General features: G+C 62.4%; 1 protein-coding gene across 2 annotated transcripts in view; it reads right to left on the bottom strand.

Annotated features, from left to right (window-relative positions):
* The window catches only part of RASGRF1 (Ras protein specific guanine nucleotide releasing factor 1), a 100,886-nt gene that overhangs the window by 11,791 nt on the left and 64,365 nt on the right, over positions 1-24,730 (bottom strand). For both annotated transcript variants that reach the window (XM_058736318.1, XM_058736316.1), the window contains exons 14-23: positions 18,838-19,086; positions 14,971-15,344; positions 13,021-13,146; positions 11,530-11,700; positions 10,930-11,036; positions 10,559-10,671; positions 8,746-8,806; positions 5,600-5,703; positions 4,437-4,521; positions 737-934 (exon numbers count right to left, since the gene is read on the bottom strand). In XM_058736318.1, the coding sequence (XP_058592301.1) occupies positions 737-934; positions 4,437-4,521; positions 5,600-5,703; positions 8,746-8,806; positions 10,559-10,671; positions 10,930-11,036; positions 11,530-11,700; positions 13,021-13,146; positions 14,971-15,344; positions 18,838-19,086 (1,588 nt within the window). The remainder of the gene's footprint in view (positions 1-736; positions 935-4,436; positions 4,522-5,599; positions 5,704-8,745; positions 8,807-10,558; positions 10,672-10,929; positions 11,037-11,529; positions 11,701-13,020; positions 13,147-14,970; positions 15,345-18,837; positions 19,087-24,730) is intronic.

Here is a 24,730-nt window from a genome sequence, read left to right on the forward strand (position 1 = left end):
CACCCTGGAGACCCTGGGCCCCACACGGCCCACCCAGTCGTAGGACCAGACGCTGTGGCCAAGTCACTGGTATCTTTGGAGGCTTACCCTGCCCTCGGTGGCACCCATCCAGCCTCCTGCACACGTGCAGGCTGGGGTCCGGGCATACACCATGTGCACCAAGGAGGGGGCCCAAGTGCCCCACTGACCCTCCTCTTAGGGCCTCGGTGACCTCCTCGTGACCTCAGTGTAGGGAACTTCATTCCCAGGGAAGAATCATGTTCTGAGTGAATAAGGATCAAGCTCCCATTTAAGGTCACCAACTACCCATGGGTAACAGGGACCAGCGGACTCCCTGGCGGCCAGAAGGGCCAGAGAAATCAGAGACCCGGGAAGGGATCTGCAAGTTCGTCCGGCCCCGTCCCGGCGACCCTGCAGATCCAGAGTGGCATCCACCCTTCTGTCCCAACCCAAGGACAAGAGTATCGGGACCAGTAATCACTCTTCCACCTTTGTCTTTGGAGTATGAATTCTCAAGTGGGAATTAAAGTCTCATGGGTCCCAGCACCACATATGCGGGCCTGATACCTGGTCTCAGGTGATACAGGAGAAGAGGTTCTCCCGGAAGAGGGCTTACAAGGAAGCGCTGGCCTCCACCCTGTCCTCCGCCCGCCTCCGGATGTCCGGAGGCCAGCACTCTGGCGCCCCGGCCCCAGCCCGGCCCCAGGCAGGCGATGGCGCCGGCTTCCCGCCGCACCTGCTTGGAGACTTTGAGCCACGTCTTTTTCAGCCGGAATATTGCGCTGCGGTTCATGGACGAGGTGATCTCCAGGACGGCGTTGTAGTTGTGCAGACAGCGGCATATGTCGGCCACGGCCACCCACTTCTCGATGGCGCTCACTCTCGCGTTGATGTCCTCGTTGCGGATGATCTCTGAAGCAATCAAGTTACTGATCTTTAAGCCCATGCAATGAGACAAGAAAAAATAAGAGGCTAAGTATTGCAGAGATGATAAATCACCATTGCTTGCAGATTATATGACTGCCCGTTTGAAAATCCCAAAAGGATACACTGGAAAACTACCAGGACAACTAACAGAGCTCATGAGGGTGGCTGGTTAAACACTCGACACGTAATAACGAGTTTTCCTATAACACCGGCAATACCAACTGGAAAACACCATGGAAAATATTCTCAAAATTCCAATGGGAATGTGTAAACTACCTAAGAACTTAAATATCTGAGGATTTCCGAAGACGCTGCATGAAAACAACTGACCAAAGGTTATAAAGGTTTGGATTACGAAGAACAAGATCCAATTCCCAAAGGAGAATATAAATATGCCATTTTTCTAAACTAATACGTGACTTCAACGTGACCCAATAAAACACACAATGAGAGCTCTCTTGAGGGCCTGACAAAGTGATCGCACGGTTCGCCTGGAAGAATAAGGAGGAGCCCAGCTCCGAGACCGTCTCCCCCACACGGCTGGGGCTTGGAGGGGACCCACACCTTGTGTCATCACTGGGCTCACATATAAAGTGGCAGAGGTCCCCCTGCCCTCAGTGAACACACACACACGCACACACACACACGCACAAATCAGATGTGGGCGGGACCTGGGGAGTCAGGGAGCAAGAAACACACGGAGCTGGGGCAGCAGCTGGCTCACCCTGTGCTCTTCTCTGAAACTTCCTATGAATTTATAATTATTAAAAAAAAGTAAAAAAGAAGACTACTTGTTACAAACAATTAAGACAAGGACACGTGGGGCGCCCGGGTGGCGCCGTCGGTTGAGCGTCCGACTTCAGCCAGGTCACGATCTCGCGGTCCGTGAGTTCGAGCCCCGCGTCAGGCTCTGGGCTGATGGCTCGGAGCCTGGAGCCTGTTTCCGATTCTGTGTCTCCCTCTCTCTCTGCCCCTCCCCCGTTCATGCTCCGTCTCTTTCCCTCTCTCAAAAATAAATACAGGTTAGGGGCGCCCGGGTGGCGCCGTCGGTTGAGCGTCCGACTTCAGCCGGGTCACGATCTCGCAGTCCGTGAGTTCGAGCCCCGCGTCGGGCTCTGGGCCGACGGCTCGGAGCCTGGAGCCTGTTTCCGGTTCTGTGTCTCCCTCTCTCTCTGCCCCTCCCCCGTTCATGCTCTGTCTCTCTCTGTCCCAAAAATAAATAAAAAACGTTGAAAAAAAAAAAATTTTTTTAAAATAAAATCTTAAAAGGGGCGCCTGGGTGGCTCAGTCGGTTGAGCGTCCGACTTCAGCCAGGTCACGATCTCGCGGTCTGTTGAGTTCGAGCCCCGCGTCAGGCTCTGGGCCGATGGCTCGGAGCCTGGAGCCTGTTTCCGATTCTGTGTCTCCCTCTCTCTCTGCCCCTCGCCCGTTCATGCTCTGTCTCTCTCTGTCCCAAAAATAAATAAAAAACGTTGAAAAAAAAAATTAAAAAAAAAAAAAAAGACAAGGACACGTGCAGGTGAATGAAAACTGTAGGCCTTTACTGCCAAGAAGTCTTCTCAAATATAATTTCTGAAGGATGTATGTCCAAAGGATGGCTTGTAAAACTATTTAAGAATGGAAAACCACTGAAGAGAATTAGGGAGGAACGAAAACATGAAATAGTACATATGTTGTAACTCTTGAAAACAATTTTAAGATTTACTAATTTTGAGAGAGAAAGAGAAAGAGAGAGGGATAGAGATAGAAAGAGAGAGCGGGGGAGGGGCAGAGAGAGAGGGAGACACAGAATCCGAAGCAGGTTCCGGCTCCGAGCTGTCAGCGCAGAGCCCGACGTGCATCTCGAACCCACGAACCACGAGATCATGACCTGAGCTGAAGTCGGACGCTTAACCAACTGAGCTGCCCAGGTGCCCCAAGTTATACTAATTTTTTAAAGGAGTACCTCTGTGAAACCTTCCAGAAAATAGAAAAAAAAAAAAAGAGTATCTCACAACGTACTCCATGAAGATAGTATAACCTTGATACCAAAAGCAGATGCAGATGACACGAGAAGGAAAATCACACATCCACCTGTCTGCCGTGCCACGACCAGGTTAGGTCTGTCCCCGGAACGAAAGGAAGGGCGAACATTAGAGAAAAATCTGTAACCGTCGTTCACCACATCAACAGTTTAAAGGAGGTAAGCCGTGACCATCTCAATAGATGCGCGCAATTTTGATAACATTCAGTACCGATCTGTGGCAAATACCGTCAGCAAACAAGAAGAGAAAAGAATTTCTTTAACTTGATAAAGAAACAAACATTATCCTCGACGGGGAAAAATGAGAAGCTTTCTCTTCAGAACCAACACCAAGATTCACCATCGATGTTTGCACTCAAGTCTGCCGCAAGGGGGCCGCGGGCAGCAGGGGTGCCCCCCGACTCTGCCCTCGCCCTGATCCCGGAGAGCCTGGTCAGTGCCGCTCAGTAAGACAACGGCGTGGGAAGCTGCAGACCCAGCCGGGGAGAGATCTAGAAACAGCCACGGGCCGTGATGGTCACCACCACGGAGGTGCACATTCTGTGTCTGAGGGACAGGGCGGATTCTAAGAGAGATGGCCAGACGCCAGGTGGTGATGAGGGCGGCCCTCGGAGGCAGGCTGTCTTGCCGTGTGATGTTGGGGATGAAACTGACCCCCCTTGGGCCTCAGTTTCCCCATTCACAAAGTGAGAATAACAGGGGTAAATGAGACCATGCTTGCAAAGCCCTGGGCACAGTGCCTGGCATGCCGCACACGGGCAGCAAACACTGGTTTCATGCCCCGCCCTTGGCTCACTTCGGTCCTGGGCGCACATGGGAGCCGGGGGGAGGGCGAGGGGCCGGGTTTTGCCACCCGGGGCTGCCGCGCGTTCCCAGGACCTGCCCACCTGCTTCGCGCACTGTCTCTAGCTGGACGTGTGGCCTGGGTTCTGTCTGTTGCTGGGTGCCCTGCGGGGGTCCTGACCCCAAGCTGCAGTGTGGCCGTGTCTCTCTTTTCCTCCCGCTGCCGCAGACCCTCCCTGATGCGGGTGTTGACCAGGGAGCCTGGCCAGGAGGTCAGGACTAGAGGAATCGTGTGCAGCTCCTTCCTCAAGGGCCTTCCCTTGGGGGGGATGACTCAGCTCAGGGGAACTTAGAGGCCAACGCAGGTGCCCTCGGGGCTCTTTCCAGGCTGGGTGCAAGGGCCTGTGGTTCAGGGGCTGGGGCAGGGCTGCGTGCCGGGGGAGGACTTTTCCTTGCTTCCCAGACATGACTCAGGAGCCCCCAGGGCAAGGGCCCTGAGAGCCCGGCTTTCCTTAGACCAACGTAGGGGTAACAGCCCCCGTCCTTTAGGGCTCGTGGGGTCACGATGCACACAAAGTGCAGACGGTCAGGCGCTAGCCTCGCGGGGAACCTGTCCTCCACCTGGCACCCTGAGGGGCCTGCGGAAGGAAAACCCGGGACAGAAGGGCACCGCCTCCCCCCCCACCCCCTCCACCGTACTCACGTCGTTGAAATGCTTCGTGGTTTTCATGATGTAAGGGGTCCGCTCATTCTTCTCTAGCTTCATCCAGCCTTGTCCAAAGAACTCCCTGAGGGAAGGAAGGACACCGGGCGGGTGATGTTGCTTTCTCTGCCTTTGGAGGCTCCAATTTCTGAGGGAGAAACTTTCTGGACGGGACCCTGGGCTCGCGGCCTCAGTTCCCTCATCTGTGAAACGGGATCAGTGACTATTTTGTTCACGGGGCTGTCGTGAGGCCGACACGAGGAGGGAAGTGGGAGTGAGCGCGCGGTCACGGCTGAGTCCGCTCTGCACCCTGCTTGTGACGGAGAACTCGTGCAGAAGCTGTCTGCAGGACAGGGACAGAGGCGCGACACGGGCCGAGTGGAAGGACAGAGGGGCCTGCAGGCCAAGCCGGCTGTGTGTTCCGGGATGGCGACCTCACGGGCCCCCCCCACACGGCCCGAGCCTCCCAGGGAAGCTCTGGGCTTGGCTGTGACCGTGGGGGACCCGGGCAGGGCGCCGTGGGCAGGAGGGGAGTGAGCTGTGTTTCAGAAATCTGCTGCTCCTCCCACAGGGAGCCTTTCGGGAGTGACACCTGCTTCGCATCCAGGGTAAGAGGCGGGTTCCCACCCTCCATGCTCGCGAGCGAGGGCCTTGGGGAGTTTCAGGCGGGGCCGCCTTTCTGGAAAGCAGGGACCAGAAGCCTCAGACCCAGAGACGCCAATCTCGGGAAGCTCTTCTCAGGCCCTTGGCAGGAACTCACGGCAACAGTGACTCACAAGGAGGTTTGCCCCCAGTTCAGACATAAACGTGAAAACTGAAAACCAGGGCAGGTGCGCCAGACCACGGGGCTGTCCCCACGCTCTGCTCCCAGGGGGGGAGCACACACACACTCCTTTCCCAGACCTGCAGAGTAAGAATGCGGAGTTGGAGATGCTTTTGGAAAAGCACTCACGTGTGTGCGCGTGCAGCTCACAGTAAGGTGGGCCCTTGGGGCCGGCAAAGAGAACCCTCCCTCGTGCCTGCCGACACACGCATTTACACATTTCTGTTCCTCCTGCGGAGAATTCACGCGGCTCTGGGAGCCTCCTGCGTGTGTTCCCGGGGCACAGCCAAAGCCGACTCCCGGGGAGGAGGAGGGAGGGCCCGCACCCGCACCCACTCACTCGTAAGGGATCTTCTTGAAGACGAGGTGGTCCAGCAAGGTCAGCTGCTCGGCGATCTCCAGGGCTGAGTGGTTTTCAAAGGGCTCTGCCTTCACGCCTTCTGCCTGAGGGAGCAAGTCCTGAGTCAGGCCCTTCCCGATTTCTGGCCACTTCCCCGCTGTGACCCCTGGTGAGCGGGTGGCTGGCGGGTGCAGGGAGGGAGAGGAGGAAAGGGCAAAGGGAGCCGGGACCTCGCGGTGCCCCGAGTGTGCACCCGTGCTCCTGAGTCACCGCTTCCCCTGCAACGGGTCCACCTTGCCCCAGAGCATGAATGAGACAAGAGAGGCTCCCGAGGATCACGACTGGGTCACTGGCTGGGCCTGGGGCCTGTGACCTCCCAGCGACCCGTCTCCTCCTTCAGATTCTGTCTGGACCCATACCCACTTCTGTAACCTTTCCTTTTAAAACTCATCAGCAGGTGTGGGCTCACAGGTGTGACAGCCTCCTGGGGCAGTGTTCCTGTCCTGGGCCCAGAAGGTGGCTGTCTGGCCTTTGTCTTGGGGTTCTCGTGTCTCTGGGGGCTTCCATGGACACTACCCTTACAGGTGCCACCACCTGGGCCCCTTGGCCACGGGAAACACTTGCGAGGGGTCCAAGGTCCCCGTGGCAGGGATTTGATAAGAGGTGGACATGGGGAGGCCTCATGGAAGATCTGCTGGCTCCGGGGGCGCGGTGGCAGTGGAAGGGAGGGGAGGGAGTCTGCTGGCCTTGGGAGGGGCCTGTGTCCACTGGCAGAAGAACCAGCAGCAAGGATCACCCCGACCTCCAACTAGGCCGCGTGGGACGAAGGGGCCAGCTACTCTCCCCAGGGGCCCCCGGGGCTGGGCTGAGCCCCCCAGAGCTGCACTCATCACAAGGGCATGGGGTCCATCCCGTTTCAAGGGGGGGAAGCCATCCCTGCGAGACAGTCTCCCTCCCTCCCTCTTTCCCACTCCCTGAGCAGCGTCACTGAGGGTCACACTGCCAGGTCCTTGCCAGACACTGGGACAGAAGGACCAGAGACACAGGACCAGGCAGAGACAGAATGCAGGGAGGCAGAGGAACTCACTCTCTCGTCTGCGTGTGCACGTGTGTGCGTGTGCACGTGTGCGTGCTGGGGTAGCCATGCGTCCCCCTGGCACAGTCACCCCAGGCCAGAAGCCTGTGTGCAGGAGTGTGGGGACATGAAGCCATCAGGGATGACAAGTCCTCAGGAAGGCGGTGGGGACTCGGGGACAGCAGCCATAGATGCCACCCAGGGTGCGGTGTTTTGGGGGAAGGACCCTCATGTGGGGGAGCCCCCGGCAGGCAGGTGGGCAGCCCAGCCCACTTCCGAAGGCCCAGGATAGCTGATCCATCAGGGCTGAGGGCCAGTGGCTGGCCTCCGCTGGGGAGAGGCCTGTGGGGGTCGGCCCAGGGGCAGAGAGACTTGGCCAGAAGATTTGCTCAGCAAGTGGACCCTGTTCCCTCTTGGTCACCCAGGAAAGAAGGGGACCCTGAACCAGAGCTCAGACCTCCACCTTCCTCCACCTGTCACGGGGCCTGTCAAAGTTTCACTGCAAAAGTCCTTGGGCTCTCTGGTGAGGCCATGGGGGCCTCGTCCACACAGACTGTGCCCCCACAGGCTCTCAGGGCACTGGGAGCAAGTCAGGGCAGGGCTGAGGGCGGCTCAGCGGTGCTCTGTTCCCAAGAGCTGCAGGCTGCTCGCCGGGAACAAGGGCTCTCCCGCTCCTGAAGGCAAACATTCTGGTCCGGTGGGAAACAGGACGAGTGCGGTCTAGCCCCTGCAGAGAGGCGCCAGGATGGAGCCAGTGTCTCCCAGGGTTCACCCAGCATCCTGGCCCCAAGGGTCGATCTGGTGACTGTACATGAACAACTTCCCTGCCCGGGGGCACCAGCCGGAGTGCGCTCGGGGGGCAGGATGTGGGCCCCATGTAGGCAGGTGCTCCCCCATGGGGGGCCTCACCCATGCCCAGGGCCTGGAGTCAGGAGGTGGGGGGTAGCAGTGGGCCCAGAGCCCCAAGTCCTGAGTCCCCACACTGAGTGCAGAAAGCACAGGAGGTCAGTCAGCCAGTTTGAGAGGTGAGGCAGCATGGGGGGGGGGTGCCGCCTCTACCTGAGGGGGGGCGGTGAAAACCAGTCTGCCTTGAGCTTCCTTGGCCACCGTGGTGGCAGGGGCCCAGGACTCTGGGGTGGCTCACGGTGGCATGCTGGGGGGCACGCGGGGCACATCCCTGACCCGGAGAAGGCAGTGGGCCCGGCCAGGCCCTGGGAGCACGCGAGACCATCATTCCCCTCCACGGCGTGGAACACCATCAGCCCCCTATTCCTTGTGGGAAGCACCGAGCTCCCCTGGGCTCCCCCGTTTCCGGGCAGGGCGAGTTACACCTGCCTCTCAGGGATGAGGCGGTGAGGTGTGTGAACCAGCGCCCACTTTGGAGTTCCCTCTGAGCTGACACCGTGACCTCGGGTGAGGCCCGTCACCTCCCCCACCCTCAGCCGCCTCGTCATGAACGCGGTGAGGATGCGAACTCGCTGCCGTAGGGAAGAGCACCTCGCGTCTCAGTCTAGCACGCACCGACCACTGCCTGACCTCTGACCTGCCCCCTCCAGGGACAGGTGAGCAGAGAAGGAGCTGAGGGGCTGGGGTGGGGGCAGAGGTGAAGAGAGGAGGGGCGGGAGTGTCACGGGCCGAATTTCCTCCCTCCGAAACAGAGGTGCTGCTAACCCCTGGCATCTGGGACGCGACCTCATTTGGACACAAGGTCTTCGTAGATGTGCCCGGGTGAGATGAGGACACGGGGTGGGGGACTGATCCAACAGCACTGGCATCTGTAAGAGGGAGCAGTGTGGACACAGGGACAGACGTGTGGAGGAAAGACAGGGAGGAGGCAGGCATCAGAGACCCACGGCCACAAGCCGAGGACTGTGGGGCCATCAGGAGCTGGAAGAGGCGGGAAGGACCGTCCCCCGGGCCCCAGCCGCCACCTTCCTCGCGGGCTCCTGGCCCCCAGCACTCTGAGAACTGGTCTCTGTTGCCCCGAGTCATCTGCCTGTGTGCTCTGGGACGCCCGCCCTGGGGAGCCGGCACAGGACAGGACTGGGCGCCATCAGGGGGCCCGGCTCACCATCTGTGTGATCTCCTCCAGCGTGACCTGGTTGTCACCCGGGTCGTCCTGGGTCAGAGTCCTAGGGGGCGAGACAGCACGGTGAGCCCCGTGCGGCCCCTACCCCCCTCACCTCTAGGGCGCCCCACCCCATCGCCACGGGGTGAGCGCCCCGTAGATCCCCCACTTTACCCCTCCCCCCGCCTCTGCTCTGTGGTTCCCGTGCCGTGAGCCCACCATGCCACAACCTCCCCGATGGCCTGTCCTCCAGGACTCCGTTGTCTGACCCTCCCGGGCTCCGTCAGCCCCAGGCCCCTGTGCTCTCAGCCCCCGGTGTCCTGGTGTTGGGAAGGCTGTGGGCCACCCCCGGCCAGGAGCCCGAGGGCGGGGTGGTATCTGATGCGTCCACCCCACAGCTCTGGCCCCGGCCCCGGCCCAGGGCGGGCCTGCAGCCAGGCTCTCGCGGAGAGCCGTGGAATGACAGGATGAATGTGGGGAAGGAGCTCCAGGCCCCGAGGACAGAGCGGGCAGGAGAGCTGCGGAGCCCTTCGGACAGAGGGACAGAGGCGGCCGGGGATGGCGGAGTGGGCATCGGGCCCTGGTGGGGAGCCAGGGTGGATCGAGTCAGGCCTAAGTGCTTTGTTCCCACCGTGACGGCATTGTGACCGCCGGGGGCAGAGGATGACACCAGGGACCCGCGGGCCGTGGGCAGACAGACTCGGACCGACTGGATGTCCGCCCCACAGAAGGCATTTTACGTAAACTTCTAGCCCGGGAGGCCATCGCACAGAGAACGTGTGGCCTGTGCACGTGCCATTCCCAGCAGCGCCACCGACGCCGGCCAGGTCATCTCGCTGCACCCGAGGCGGAGGGGGCTCTGGTCAGCGGGCTCAGGGGCCCAGCGCACTCCCACGCAGAAGAGAGGCCAAGAGCCTGGGGGCCGACTGCGCGGGTGTGGGTGACACGGGTGCAGGTGTGGTGTAGGTGCGGATGCGGGTGCAGGGGCTGCTGAGGGTGAGAGAAGCCTGAAAGACCCTGTGGGACTTCAAACCCTGGGAAGCGACGGCACAGCCCCGGGCAAGCAAGGTGGATGGTGTGGGAGGAGGAGGGCAGGAGACTCCGGGCTCAGGCAGGTGGCTGCAAGTGGGGATCAGAGACCGAGACCTCAGGCAGAGAAGGCAGGAAGTGGGGAGGAGGAACCTGACCCTGAGCCCTGAGCCCTGGCCCCCTGGCAGGGCTGGGGGTGGACCAGGTCAGCCAGACGAGCAGCATGACACCCACCGGTGACCTGCAGAAGTGATAGCGTGACCTCACCCCTGCCTCACCACAGCCCTCGGAGTGCGTGCTGCTCACCCATTTTACAGGAAGGAAACGAGGCCGAGGGAGGGGTCCGTCCGAGGCCACAGCGAGTCACCGGCTTCGCCGGCTCAGACAGGCTGCCTGACTCCCGACTGCCCAGCAGGAGAGGCCGGCGGGGGGGGGGGGGGGGCTCGAGGGCAAAACTCTGTTTGACCTTGACTAAGACTTCACAGCCCCGTACCCCCAGGGGCTGCCGTAAAAGGGAGCTCAGACCAGACAGGACTTGGCAGGTGTGGATGCAGAGCGGCCTGGCTCCTGCCACAAGGGGATCCCGGGCCTGGCGGGAGAGGGGGTCAAGGACACACGGACCCCGGGTGGCCTGGATGCAGAAGCCGGGTGCCTACCCCCCGGCAGCCCAGGGATGCTCCCCTGCACACCGGATGGAGGCCACCGTGCCCGGGAAGGGCCCCGCCCAGCCCCCACCCCCTGCCGGCCACGTGCAGGCGGTGCTCGGCCGGGGCCGCGACCGCCCTACCTGATGATGTTGGCCGCAGCCTTCCTCTCTTGGGTCAGGAGCTCGGGGTCGTGCATGACCTCCTCCAGGAAGCTGATCACCTTGCCTCTGAGCTCATTGTTGGTCTCAAAGTCCTGTGGGGGGAGACGGGCCACGGCTCTGGCCACTGCTCTAGCGCTGCCCTGCCGTGGCCCCTGACCAGCCCGAGCTGTGTTTCTGCCCCGCCTCCCTTTTCCCTGGAGGCTGCACCCCGGGGCCGGGACCTGGGGTGCAGACCGACTTGGTATCCCTGCTGCAGACAGAGGTGGGGCGACCCAGGTCCCCGTCCCCTGGTGTCCCTGCTGCCCTCCCCGCTGCTCGAAGAGGCCAGTGCCGGGGCCCCCCTCCCCCACCTGAGAGTGTTTGGAGACCCAGTGGCGGAGCACGTTCAGGACCCGGTTGGTGGCCGCTCTGCGGATCACAAACTCCTTGTCTCCGTTCCGCTGGTCGGGGGGAAACCCTGGTGGCAGGCGTGACGGAGGGTCAGAGGGGACGTGAGGACGAGACGCACACCTTGGCTCTCGTCTGGGTTCAACAGCCACGTGTGGCTAAGCCAGGCCGCTCTGTGGCTGGTGGGTGGATGGCGTGGGGGCAGCGGCAGGAAGACACCAAACAACCCGCCCGGGTTTGTGGCCAGAGAGACTGGAGCCCACGCAGTCTCAGTGGATACAGGGCACACACCCACCTCTGCCCGGGCTGCCGGAAGCTCTGATCTCCCGGCCGCGCTCCACCTCTGCCACGGGACCAGTGCCGTGAGGGTGGGGCATCGGCTTTACTGGGTCCAAGTCTCCCAGGGGGTGGGGCCAGATGGGCGGAGCCAGGGCCCTCCGAGCCGGGAGCCAGGAGGGTCGGCACCAGCCAAGGCCCTGGGGCGGCGAGCTGCGCACAGGCAAAGGGGGACAGCTCCTGGGGCCGTGGTGGCCACTGCTGCCCCCAGAGCCGCCCCCACGCACCTGCGCTGGCCAGGGACATCCTGCGGTACTTGTCCTTGCTTGGGGTGCCCTCGTTGGCTCCCGCCGTTGCTATGGCAAAGGCAGAGGCCGCGGACAGGGCACTGCGGTTGTTGTCCAGTTCCCGACACGAGGTCATGACCACCCCGTTGTTGTAGGAAAAGAGGGGGAACTCTGTGGAGGGAAGAAGGCCAGTCCTCAGCCTTTGCCGGTCCGGCTCTCGGCGGTTAGAAAACCAGGGTCCCCAGCCGGAGCAGCCTCGGGACGGGTGGGCTGCCTTCATGGCCCCCGAGCAGGTGCTGGTGGGGGTGCGGCTGCTGACATCCCCCGAGGAGGGGGCAGGCCACCCTCAGGGCCGGCTTGGGGCGGGAAAGGCCCCGCCAGCTGCCCGGCCCTCCTCTCTGCTGCTCTGTCACCTCTTAGGCTCAGCAGGGCCCAGGCCGCTGGAGGACTGTGTCGTGAGCGTTCTCACCCTCGCAGGCTATTTGGGATGAACGCGTCACCCATCCCAAGTCTGACATCAGTCGTTCATACTGACGGGCTCACTGGTGGGGTGCAGCGAGCCCCGTGCTCTGAGTCCTTGCCCTGCCAGCTGTGTGGCCTCGGTGAACTGCTTAACCTCTCTGGGTCTCAGTGATCTCCGGACAATAAGGCCATTAGTCCCTGCTTCAAATAGTGGTCAAGGGTAGAGGAGAGAACGCATGCAAGTCCGTGGTTTTAGGTGAGATGCTACGTGTGTGCCAGTGAAACTCGGCACTCAGGTTTTAGCCATGACAGCAGCAACCGTGACTCTGGAAACTCCTCCAGGTCTCGAGACGGCACCCCGTCTTCGGGATAGAGCACGGAGCTCCTGCCCTGCGGGGCACATGCTTTATCTCGAAAACTCAAAGCTTATTTCTGAGATGTGCGCTCTGGCGAATCTGCTGGGGCCGTGGCGTCCACAACCCGGTGGCTCAGAGACTTGGGGGAGGCCTGGACGGTTGGGGTGCTCGGGGCTCAGGCTCACCCCATTGCAGGGCTGGAGGCGGGAGGGGAGGCGAGGCGGGAGTGCCTCGTGGGCAGTGCCTCATGGGGACAGGAAGCCCTCGGGATTGTGGGTCCTTGAGGCTTGGGCAGGGGCGGTTCCACCTGCGGGGACTCTGCTCCCTCATCCGGTAACTGGGCACGACCTCACTGCACGAGGCTGCCCGACCGCGACAGGACCCGGCCCACGGCTCGGCCGACACCTGAACCTGGGTCCCCCGTGAACGCACCGGTGCCGGCCCCTCCTGCCCGCCCGTGTCAGGGTGACCGTGCAGACGGGGAGGAGCAGCCCGTGTCCCCGCCCTGCAGTGGCCCCAGGGGCTGCGACACGGCGGCCGGCACTCGGGTCGTGTGTCTCGTGAGACACGGCGTGTCTCACGTCTCGTGAGACGGCGTGACCTGCCGTCCCCTCCCCGCCTGGGCCGCTCGTCCCCCGGAAGCCGTCCGTGGCTCTGGAATGCTCAACTGTACCTGAGGGATTTTTGCTTTTGACCGACTTTGGCGTCGTTGGGGATTTGGTCGGCGACGCCTCCGTGTCCCCGTCCTCACTCTGGTCCTCGTCGTTATCCGACTCTTCCCTCACGGAGACTTCTGAGCCTGGGGAGAGGGGGGACGAGGCCGCGTTTCTCCCACAGTCGTCCACCATCAGCTTTGGGCCTCCAGGCACTAAAGCGGAGCTGCGCAGGTCTGCATTTACCCGCCGAGGACCTTTCCTTACGCCAGCGGGGTCGTGGGTCTCCACCATGGCCTTCCAAGTGGGCTTCTCAGACCCTGACACCCACGCCCGGGGGCCTCACGACGGTGCCGGTGCTGACCCGGAGGTCAGGGTGGGCCCGGAGGGTCGCCCCGTTAACATGCTCCAGGGGGATGCCCCGGGGCTGGTCACGGACCACGCCGAGCATCGAGGTGCCGTGTCCCAGCCTTGTGCGCGTGCGTGTGTGTGCATGTGCGTGAGCACACGTGTGTGCATGTGAAGCATCTTGGGGACACCATCCGCCCTGCGTTGCCCAGAAAGCCCTGCTTGGCCCCTGTCATCCCATGCCTTTGGTCACTATCAAAGCATCCCGGTTTGGTGCAAAGTTCGTCTCCCAAGACTCAGGGCGCTCCAGGGTTACACACTTTGGGGAAAAGGGATGAAGTGTATTAAAGTCCAGCTGAGGAACAGCCATCATGGTAAGTACCCTCGCCTCTCTGGTCCTCGGTCTCCCCAGCTGCAGTGAGCGAGACCTTGGGGAGGGGAGGCCCTGGAGACACCGAGTCAGCTACAGACCCTAAGAAAACGTACACACACACACACACACACACACACACACAAACACAGACACTTTAGTACACACTTAAGTTCTGGGGCCCCTCTGTCACTGGTCAGGAATGAGATCACCTTTCAGGACTGTTTTATGTTAAGTTTCCAAATGCGAGAGGCCTGAACTCGCTGAGGGTTGATGTCAGATGGTCACCCTGTCCTCTGCCCCCACAGGATGGCATCTGGGGCTTTCTAGCAGGCTGTCCCTCGGTTACAGACCTTCGGACGCACCCATCAGCCATTTACTGTATGTATCACGGTAAATGTCACTTGGTGACTGAGCCTTCCGGGAGCTTCCCTCCCCAGCTGTGTCCCTGCCAGGGCCGCTCCCTGCCTCCCCCTTCTTGATGCACAGGAGAGGAATCCGGACCACCCTCAGCGTCTTTCTCAAAGGCCCCTTCCTCGGGGCCTAGGGGACCGGCCAGCCCTGGGGTGTGCGCGTGCATGCCTGTTTTATGTTAAATTTCCAAATGTGACAGGCACAAACGTGCTCACCAAGACAGCGCTGGGGGCGCTGAGCTGAACCGGACCAGCCACCCAAACAGATGCCTTCCAGAATGGTCCGGAGGGCTCTAAGAGGAAGGGGCTGCCAGCCTGTGCCCCTGGTCTCTGTGCTGCCCCCACACCCAGCGTCCCAGCTGTGCTGGGCTCAGGCTGTTCCTGAGCACACAATGCTTTTCCTCGCTTAGTCCTGTCCACTGCATCCCCTTGCCTAGACCGTGCCCCCTCCTCCCGGTCAAAGTCTAGACATCGTGGGCCTTCCAGAAAGCCTTCTCTGACTCTCCAGACGGCGTCCCCAGCCCACTCCCTGTGCCCCTCGAATATCTCTCCAGCACAACACATCAGGTGCACACATCTCCGCGTGGGGTCCTGTTCCTCAGCTCGCTGTGGACCCCAGGGGACGGGAGCCGGGTCCGGTGACTCCTTCCTTACTGGGCCCTGACGGAGGCCCGAGATCCGGGACCCGCCTGCAGACAGACGCAAGATGAAGCCACGCCCTGGGGGGTTTCTGCCTGCCTGTCTGCCGGCTTCCTCCTGCCCAGACTCTGCCCGCCTCCAGTATCTGGCCGGGACCCCCAAGTCCCTCCCGCCCTGGGGGAGCCCGCACGTCCACTCACTCTGCTTGCTGAGAACCGAGGGCTCTTCGGGCTTCTCAGCGGCCGTGTCGCCTTCATCCGGAATCTTGTTGGCGAAGCCGCTGGACACGTAGAGCTTGCTGGTGTCCAGCGAGGCCTTGCTGAAGGGCGACACGGCTGAGTACAGGCTGCTGTAGCCATTGGGGTTGCAGCTGAGGGCGGCCAGGTCCAGGGCCTTGCCACCCGTGATGATGGGGATGTTCAGGGACAGCTTCCGCCGGCGGCCGGGTGACGACGTCTTGGCGATGGACAGGGGGGGAGGTGAGGAGAACTTGCGCGTGGCACGCGGGGACTTGGGGGGGTCGCCGTACAGAAGCTTGCTGTTCTGGCCACTGGCAAACAAGAGCTCCAGGGACCTGGGCGGGCGAGGGATGGAAGCAGACGGTCAGAGCGGGCCCGGCTGACTTCCTAGGTCTGGGGTCTCCCGGCCTCCGGGGCGCCCGGCACCTCTCTTCTGGGGACACGCCTCCCAGAACCACCTGCGAGGCGCTGAAATGGTGGGACACACCCTGGGACGTCACGATTTCAAGGGAGGAGAAGGGAGGGACAGATAGACGCTGCCGGGCAGGGGACAGTGTCGTCTCGGGGATGATAAGTCGCTGGCACAAGTCCCGGTGCTGGTTTGGACGGAGGGACGGGCCTGACGCACATTCCTGACTTGTGTTGGCAGGATTTAAGCCCCCGGGAGCACCCACGCCAGGATCACCAGGAGCGGAATCGAGGGTGCCAGACCCTGCCGGCCTTGGGACGCCACTCGGCTCTGGCCTGAGCTCTGGTGGCTCCCAACAACTTTGCCCCGATTCGGTGCTCAAGTCTGCCCCAGGTGAGCCCCAGCCCGTGAACGTGCGTGTGCCCTCCGCCTAAAACTTCTCAGTATTTTTGTGGGGGGCACACAGTGTTGGGACACACCCTTGCTGTTCTCGCTCCTTGTTTTGAGGAAAACCCTTCCCTTTCCCACTCCTTGGCTGTGTGTGTCCTTTGGCTGAGGCCCCCAGAGGCAAAGCCAGTTTCGGGAGACACCCTCGGGACCCCTGACACACGGGCCAATCCCCCGAGCAGGTGCACTTGCATGGACACGGGCCAAGGGGCGGTGTGACGAAACGGGCTGTGGACAGATATGCGCGTGTGCAAGCATCCCGTCTCGTGGTCCGGGCAGGGGTGTGCACTTCCATGGCACGGTGGGTCTACGGGCGCCCCTCGCGCCTTCCCTCTGGTCACCAGCACGGTCTGAGGTGAGGTGCTGTCCACCAGGGCCTGGTGACCCCTCGTGCTCTGACCTCACCCTCACACAGGTCCTGAGGGGGTTAGGGATGGAGAGGCTGAGGCTCAGAGACAGGATGAGGCTCCAAACCCCGTGTCCTCTGTGCCCCACCAGGGCGTTCGGCCAGCCTTGGGGCAAACCCGGGGCAGGATGTGGAAAGGGGGTCTCCCAGCAATCCTGGTCGTGCCTCTACGCTTCAGGGCCAGGCTGGAAGCGGGTGACACACGCGTGGAATGTATCTGCTCTGTGCTCTGCACAGGACAGACCTCCGGGCCCCCAGGAATGACCTCCTCAGCTCGTGGACGTGTCCCAGCCTGGACAGGGTGGCTTGTCTGGCTTTCCCGGGGCCCCTGGAAGCTGACTGCTAGGGTTCTGGAAGTTCAGAGTGGAGAGGCGAGCCCAGCCCTGAGGGCAGGGGCAGGTGGTCAGTGAGGAGGGTGAGGGCAGCACGGGCACTGCGGCCGCGGGTGCTCTCTGGGAGGTCGGCTGCCCTGGTGGCAGACGTGTGGGGTGGCGGGGGGATGGGTAGGGCCTCCAGGCCTCACAGCCCCTCCTCACGTCCTGGGCTCTCATTTGGGACCGGCTGGGCCTCCCGGTGGCCCTGGGAAGTTGGTGGGACACAGCATCTCCCCAGAGTTGAGGCTCTGGCCCCAAGTGTCACCCAGGGGGTGAGGGGCATTCAGAGGGACCTGCTGGTCCCTCCCATTTCCTGACGGGTCCCCCTGAACCAGTGAGGTCCCTCAGGGGCCCGGGTCCGGTCCCTGAACTTGGTCTACGGCAGGGCAGGCCCATCACTCTGCCTCGGTTTCCCTGTGTTGCGTGAAGACTGCTAACTACCTTCCCCACGCACCCCCTTCTGGGCCGCAGGCGCACTGGGGTCGCCCCCGGCCGCGCCCCGCCCAGTACTGCCCCGGACCGGTAACCGTTCGGCGACATGGGAGTGGAGGTTTCCGTTCAGCTAAGAGGCCGGGTGTCCAGCAGCAGGACCGGTCTGCCCGTCAGCGAAGCCCCGTGACCGCGGTTCCGAGGCCGGCTCTTCCGGCAAGGGCTGACCCTGTGACCCAGGCTGTGCTTGCCCTCAGGGTCCTCCCCCGGCAGGGACCCGGGGCTCACGGTGCCAGCGGGTAGACCAGGGCAGGGCAGAGGAGGGAAAGGCAGGCCCCCTGCCTGCTACGCAGACTCACACAGACACGGTCACAGGCATCCCTAAGAAGCCCAAGGCCCTGGGTTCGGGCCCCCACTCAGCCCTGTGCTTCTAGGGGCTCTGGGGCGAGTCTCCCGGCCTCTCTGGGTCCCGGTGGGCTGAGCTGGGGGCGGGAGGGTGGCCTGCCTTCTGCGTGCTGCGCCAGCCCAAGTGTGCCCCCTCCCTCCAGAGCAGGTCCTGGCAGGGACGGGCCAGGAGTCTCTGCCTGTCCGCCTCCTTCCACTGCCCTGACCCTCGTTATTCTTCCCGTTCCCTTTCTTTCTGAAACAGGAAGGTGGGGAGCACCGGCTTTTCCAGAGAGGCGGCCCTGTGCTTCCAGGAGGGCAGTGCAGAGGTGTGGGCAGGGAGCAGAGAGCAACGTGTGCCCTTGAGTCTCCCCAGGGTGGGGGAGAGACAGCTGGGGGGGCCGGTCAGCCCCCTTAGTTTGGGGGAGAGACAGCTGGGGGGCGGTCAGCCCCCCAGTTTGGGGGAGAGACAGCTGGGGGGGGCGGTCAGCCCCCCAGGGCGGGGGAGAGACAGCTGGGGGGGGCGGTCAGCCCCCCAGGGCGGGGGAGAGACAGCTGGGGGGGCCGGTCAGCCCCCCAGTGCGGGGGAGAGACAGCTGGGGGGGGCGGTCAGCCCCCCAGTTTGGGGGAGAGACAGCTGGGGGGGGCGGTCAGCCCCCCAGGGCGGGGGAGAGACAGCTGGGGGGGCCGGTCAGCCCCCCAGTTTGGGGGAGAGACAGCTGGGGGGGCCGGTCAGCCCCCCAGTTTGGGGGAGAGACAGCTGGGGGGGGCGGTCAGCCCCCCAGGGTCGGGGAGAGACAGCTGGGGGGGCGGTCAGCCCCCCAGGGCGGGGGAGAGACAGCTGGGGGGGGGCGGTCAGCCCCCCAGGGCGGGGGAGAGACAGCTGGGGGGGGCGGTCAGCCCCCCAGTGCGGGGGAGAGACAGCTGGGGGGGGCGGTCAGCCCCCCAGTGCGGGGGAGAGACAGCTGGGGGGGGCGGTCAGCCCCCCAGGGCGGGGGAGAGACAGCTGGGGGGGCGGTCAGCCCCCCAGTGCGGGGGAGAGACAGCTGGGGGGGGCGGTCAGCCCCCCAGGGCGGGGGAGAGACAGCTGGGGGGGGAGCGGTCAGCCCCCCAGGGCGGGGGAGAGACAGCTGGGGGGGGCGGTCAGCCCCCCAGTGTGGGGGAGAGACAGCTGGGGGGGGCGGTCAGCCCCCCAGGGCGGGGGAGAGACAGCTGGGGGGGGAGCGGTCAGCCCCCCAGGGCGGGGGAGAGACAGCTGGGGGGGCGGTCAGCCCCCCAGGGCGAGGGAGAGACAGCCCCCCGGCGCCGGGAGGTGCCCACGCGCACCCAGCAGGTCACGTCTGCCGTCCCCCCGACGTCCCCGGGGGCGGCCTACGCACCTGGCGGGGATAGCGCTGATGGGCTTTCTGTAGATGGTGATGAGCTTGTCCAGGACCACGACGGCCGTGGTGAAGACTCGGTAGGAGTGCAGGAAGGTGTTGAGGAAGTCGATGCTCAGGAAGCGCAGGTCCGTCAGCCTCTCGAGCAGCCGGCCCACGCTGGCGTAGCGGATCTGCAGCACTTTGCAGGAGTTCATGGTTTTGCTGAAGCGGATGTCCACGTCATCGCAGTACAGGGAGGCGTCCGACCTGCGGGGCGAGGGAGGACCGCGGGGAGACGGGGTCTGAACTCGGGAGCCCACCCGGCACCGTCTCCCCAACGTGCAACGGCCGAGGGCGGGCGGACGGGGCGCCGAAGGACCGCGGGCCTCCTGTGCGGAGGACGACCCCCCGGAAGATGTCGCCTCCTCCGGACGGCATCCCACATGCCCGACGTCAGGAAAACTCCCAGACGCACTGGACGCCCCGTGGCCAGCTTACAAAGCACGTGTCGCTGAGCTCACAAGATAAAAGGGAAATCTGTTCACACAGAAACCTGTCCACCAGCGTTCACAGCTCCGCTCTTCAAACCGCCCCGGACGGGAAACAACACGCGGTCTGCCAGCCGGCGACGGAACAAGCCAGTGGAGTCTGTCCGCACGGAGCATCCCTCGGCTGCGAGAAGGAGTGGCGTCCTGACAGGTGCTCCCGCGCGGCGGGGTCTGGACAGGCCGAGTGCACGAATCCAGAAACAGAGTCCGCGTATCGTAGGGCTTCGTTTATGGGAAGTGTGCCAGATGGCCACGTCCAGACACGGAGCACAGGTTGCTGGCCGCCAGGGGTGGGGGTGGCAGAGACCGGAGCGGCCCTCAGCACGCATGGGGTTTGCTGAGGGATGACGGGCACATTCTGCGATGGGGCGGTACCGAAGCTCGCGCAACTTAGTGAGTGCACTAAAACCCGCTAAACTGCAGGGCGGAAATGCTGACTTGCGTGTTACGTGAATTACATCTCAGTAAAAACCAAATAAGCGCAAAAAAGCTAGAAGGGGGATTCCCAGAGGTCAACACTGGAGAGAAATCTGGAAACCAGTTGATGGCTTATGTGCCTTTGGGGCATCGGCTGCTCGTAGATACCGAGCGTCTTGGGTTTCTGTAGGGAAGGGAGCCGGAGTGAGACCCCCACGAAGGCTGAGACCCTGGAAGGTGGCCTCGAAAAATCTACCCAAAAGCTATCGAAGGGTGGTTCCCCGTTTTAACCCAGGCTCTGGGGGAGGGGAGCTCAGCACCCCCGAGAACACACTACTTGCTCTCCAAGGGGCTCCGGAACGCAAGCAAGTGCCACTGCTGTGGTCTGGGGACCCCAGACAGGGGATACAGAGCTGTCACAGGCTGTGGTTCTCCACCAGGCCCTACGAGATCTTCACAGATACATCCCTCCAGAAAATGAACTCACAAATCAAAATCAGGGGCCATACGGCCCCCAATGAGCCCCCGTGAGCCAGAGTCCACACACGTAAACAAACCACTGATTATGTCCCCAAGAGTCTGATTTTTTTCTGTCTGAAAATCCTGCTTCTTTTCCTACCAGTGATCTCTCCCGGCAGCAGGCACGGCCTCTCTCTCCCCCCTTGGCTCCTGAGAGCCACGAAAGATGAAGCCTGAACCCCAGCCTGGGGGCTTCTTAGCAGCTCTGTCTCTCAGGGCAGGTCACAGCCTCCCTGACTTCCCGCCCGGCTGCCTATTAAAGTATCAAGGTCAGTCCCTAGCCAGCAGCAGATGGCTGGACTTCAGGTACTTCCCTAAAAGTAAGACCCGCAGGGCTGGGCAGGTGTCCTGGACCAGACCTTCCGGAGTCCTGCACCCCTGGCTGAAGTGATTTCTGCTTGGCAGGGAATCTGAGTTGAAGCAATTCCACTCTTCTTCTGGGACCTTCCGCATTGGATCTGGAGGCAGCACGGCTCAGTCCTCGGGCAGGTGTCAGGTGCAGCCGACCAGGCCGTGGGGGCCTGAGGGCAGGGACCTGAGGTTGGGGCGGCGGGGGCCCGAGGCCAGCGGCCTCTCCCGGGGCGGTGGCAGCCAGCAGCGCCCTTGGGTGCCGAGGCCACAGGAGGGCGCTCTCTCGCTCTTCCAGTGCATTTCCATTACGACCGCCCCGGGGCAGCAGTGGTTTCCACTTCTGGACACCGCGAATCTCTGTACCCACACTTTCCTTTCTGTCAAGGCCGCGAGACACCTGGGATCAGGTGTACTGCTCGCTCCAGCAGGGACACATTAAGTGCATTTACCGCCGGGCCTCCTAGGTTTCCTTCCTCACGTTTTGTTTGCCCTAAGTCCTTCCGCACTGGTGACCGTATCTTATCTGGTCGCTCTTATACACGGGAAGCAGGCTGCCTAAGTGGCCTGTGTTCTGGTGGGATATGATCGGAAGGGTACCTAAACGAGCAAATTCATACGTGACATTGCTAAAAGGATAAGCCTGGGAATCTTATCGAAATGGGCTTCCGCAAAAAAAAAAATCTGAAGAAATACGAATGCAGCTCATAAAGGTTGTCACGGCCAGAACACGTCACACAACAGGGGAAGACACGAGGCTTGGAATCAAATGACACCTGTCAGCCCTGTTTCCTGTGTGGCATCAGACCAGGTATTCAGTCTCCAGGCCTCAGTCTCGTCATCTGTAAAATGGAAATATGAAGATTCACCTCACAGCGCTTTTGCAAATATTTAATGAAGTCCGTGCCTCGTGGGCCCAGAATGCTGTGCGGTGCCCAGCTCATTCGGGAGGTGATCGAGCGTCCCCATGGATGTCACGGGCACTCCTGGGGGCCTTTCCGTCAGGGGTGCAGACGCTGTCCTTTAAGGGCCTTCTTTGGAAATGCCCTTGGGGTTGGAAATATCCACGGGTAAGCAAACCACCTTTATCGAGTGGGGACTGCTTCTCAGGACGAGAAAACATGGGAAACCCACAGAGCCTGGAAAGGCAACGTGGTTTGGAGACCTTCCTGAAGACGCATGAAGGGGACCCTCCAAGGAAACTTTCTCGAAAGACAGACGCTTTATAAAATCTTGGGTGGGGTTTCGCCACGACTCAGGAAAATGCATGATAATCCAAGATGAGAAAGATTTCCTGGAAGCAAGAGAGAAGACTGCTGAGTCCAAGGAGAGAGCAGACTGGGTGCTCGAAAATCAGCCAAGCGAGGCGCCTGGTCTCTCCCGGCTCAGACCACTGCTAAGGGCTAAAGCGGCGAGAGAGGGTGTCAGGCACACGAGTGGACAGAGAGGCACCTGGCTCGGAAGGAGGGAAGACGCGGACAGGAGACCGTGTCTGCAGGTGGGAAGGGCTCAGCCTGGGGCTGGGGGGCTCCTGCACGGCTGGCCGACACCTCACGCGTCCCGGAGTGCCTAGCACAGGCCTGGCACCCTAACGGGGGCTGCCGGGCCCCTCGGGCAGCTGTTTGCTTCTAGCACTTTCTTTCTGGGCTCCTTCTGCCACCGGATGGGTAGAGAAGGCTAGAAGCCCCCTCCCTTCCCTCTTCTCCTCTGAAACTGGCCATCGCTGCTGGTTACAGGGTCTCTGTTCACCCTGACTTCAGCTCCCCATCTGTAAAGTGGGCGAGTCCGGTAAAGACGCACCGGTTCTGACGATCCCCTTGCAGGCCATGTGCCAGATGTCTGCCCCTGTGAGAAGGGGTCTTCGCCCCTCCCAGCGTGAGCACGTCCTGACCTCGCACCCCACACTTCTTGGTGAGACCCCAGAGCATCACCCCCCTTCCCGGGAGGGCGCTCACCTCGACCCCACCCATCCTGGAGGCCACCTGCTGGGGCCGAGCTGTAGTGCCCGGGAGCCGGGGCCAAAGCAGTGGGACCCCTCAGCTCTCTGCGTGGCTGTGGACCCTCCTCTCCCGTGTCCACCAGCAGCCACACACCAGAGGGCCCGAACTTCCTGCCTCTTTGTCCCGCAGACCCCAAGTCAGGACCCTCCTGACTCACGGTCCGATGTGGGGACCGTGCCAGAAACTCAGGCTTGTGTGGGACATACACGGGGGCTGTCCCCTGGCCATCACGGATCCCCACTCGCTTCCTGCCAGAGCGGCAGCTGGGGGAGTCTGTCCCCACCCGGGGCAGCCCTAAGAGCCACAGAGGAAATCCCGACTCCGCCTGTCACCTCGCCCCACCATTCACGGGCGCACGGCACCGTGTTGTTTACGAAAACCCACCTGTGCTGGAAAACATGAGAAAACACGCGAGGAGGGCAGGCGAACGAGCAAACAGCGTGCAACATGGTGGACATGTGCTCGCGGAGGACGGAAGGACCGAGCGGGCACCAGACGCTCACGACACAGTCCGCACGAGGCACAGGAACACTCAGTGTGAACGCCTGGCCACGCCCACTCTGGCTCTTCCCGCCCCCACCCCCCCCCCCCCCAACCCCCCGGCCTGGAAACACAGGGTGCCGGACACAGCTCGCGCTCTGCTGGCCCAGGACCCCGCTGTGGGGCCACCTGGGCCGGCTTGTCGCCGACCCGTCGGCAGGGAAGGCTGCTGGGGCCAGGGCAGGACGGGGACACCCTGTAAACCAGGTGCCACACCAGTGGCTCACCGTGTTCATGTATTTTTTCATTTAGGAAATTAAAAGTAAATGTTTAGAGACAGAGCGTGAGCAAAGGAGGGGCAGAGAGAGAGGGAGACGCAGCACCCGAGGCAGCTCCGGGCTCCGAGCCGTCAGCACAGAGCCCGACGCGGGGCTCGAACCCATGAGCCTCGAGATCGTGACCTGAGCCAAAGTCGGACGCTTCACTGACGGAGACCCCAGGTGCCCCCGTGTCTCACTGGGCTTAGAACAGACGCGCTGCACCATTTGACTGGCTGTGAACACAGCCGCCACTCCTGTGCAGGCTGCCACCTCCACGACGCGCCCTCTCGCCCCCCCCTCAGCCCCACGGGGTAATTTATCGTCACCAACACACACGAGCCTTCCTGCCTCTGCACCTTTGCTCATGCTGTTCCCTCCTCCCAGAGTGCCCTTCCCCGCCACCACCCTCAGGGGTCAGCTCTGATGTCCCCTCTCAGGGGCGTCTTGCCCACCGCACCAGGTGACATCGCCACTAGACGTCTGGCCCCTCCAGCGCCACCCCGACTCCGTCTCTGACTCACGGCGGTGTTTCATCACTTCCTGCACGTGTCTCTCACTGCAGGGTGAGCACAGAGCACGTTTGATCGCCGCTGCTCCCACGTTCTCGCAGGACCGCCCACCGTGGCCGCTCCTCCTGGAGCCTGGGGGCTGTGTGCCCTCGGCACGTCCCTTCCGTTTGGACGTTCCCTTCACTCTGTCACTATTTTCACCTTCACAGGCGACACCTCGCTCGCTTCTGCAGCCTCAAGAGGCGTCCTGGGCAGACGAGTGGGCTTCCGCCCTACGTTCAGCCTTAATTCCGCGTGATTTTAATTTGCTCGTGAAAACAGCCCTTTTGTCTCGTCGCATCAGAGAGCACAGGTTGGGTCAGCAAGCTGCTGCGCTGGGCCCTCCGAGAGCGGGCTGACGGGGAACGCGGCTCAGGACGCAGGCTCAGGCACATCTGAGCTTCCCCGAGCGGGTCGTCGGAGGCGTCTACACTCACTGCAGGACCACCACCAGCTCTCTGCACGTGAAGGATAAACACGCACCTCCTCGGACCCCCAACAACACAAATCCAGGAGGCATCGCCATCTCCCGCTTGCGAGAAGCCCGAGCTCGGAAACGTGACGTCACCGTCCGTCGTGACACCCGGAGCCAGGGCTGGGGACCGGGATGCTGCCCTCACGTTCACACCTTCCTTGGGCTCCGCCAGCCCCCGCTGTGCCGTCACAGAGCTGAACGCCACCTCCTGGGGTCGCCCGGACGCTCAGCAGACCTTGTGCACACGACCCTGCCT

The sequence above is a fragment of the Neofelis nebulosa genome, chromosome 7 (genome assembly GCF_028018385.1).
Source record: "Neofelis nebulosa isolate mNeoNeb1 chromosome 7, mNeoNeb1.pri, whole genome shotgun sequence".
NCBI lineage: Eukaryota > Metazoa > Chordata > Mammalia > Carnivora > Felidae > Neofelis > Neofelis nebulosa.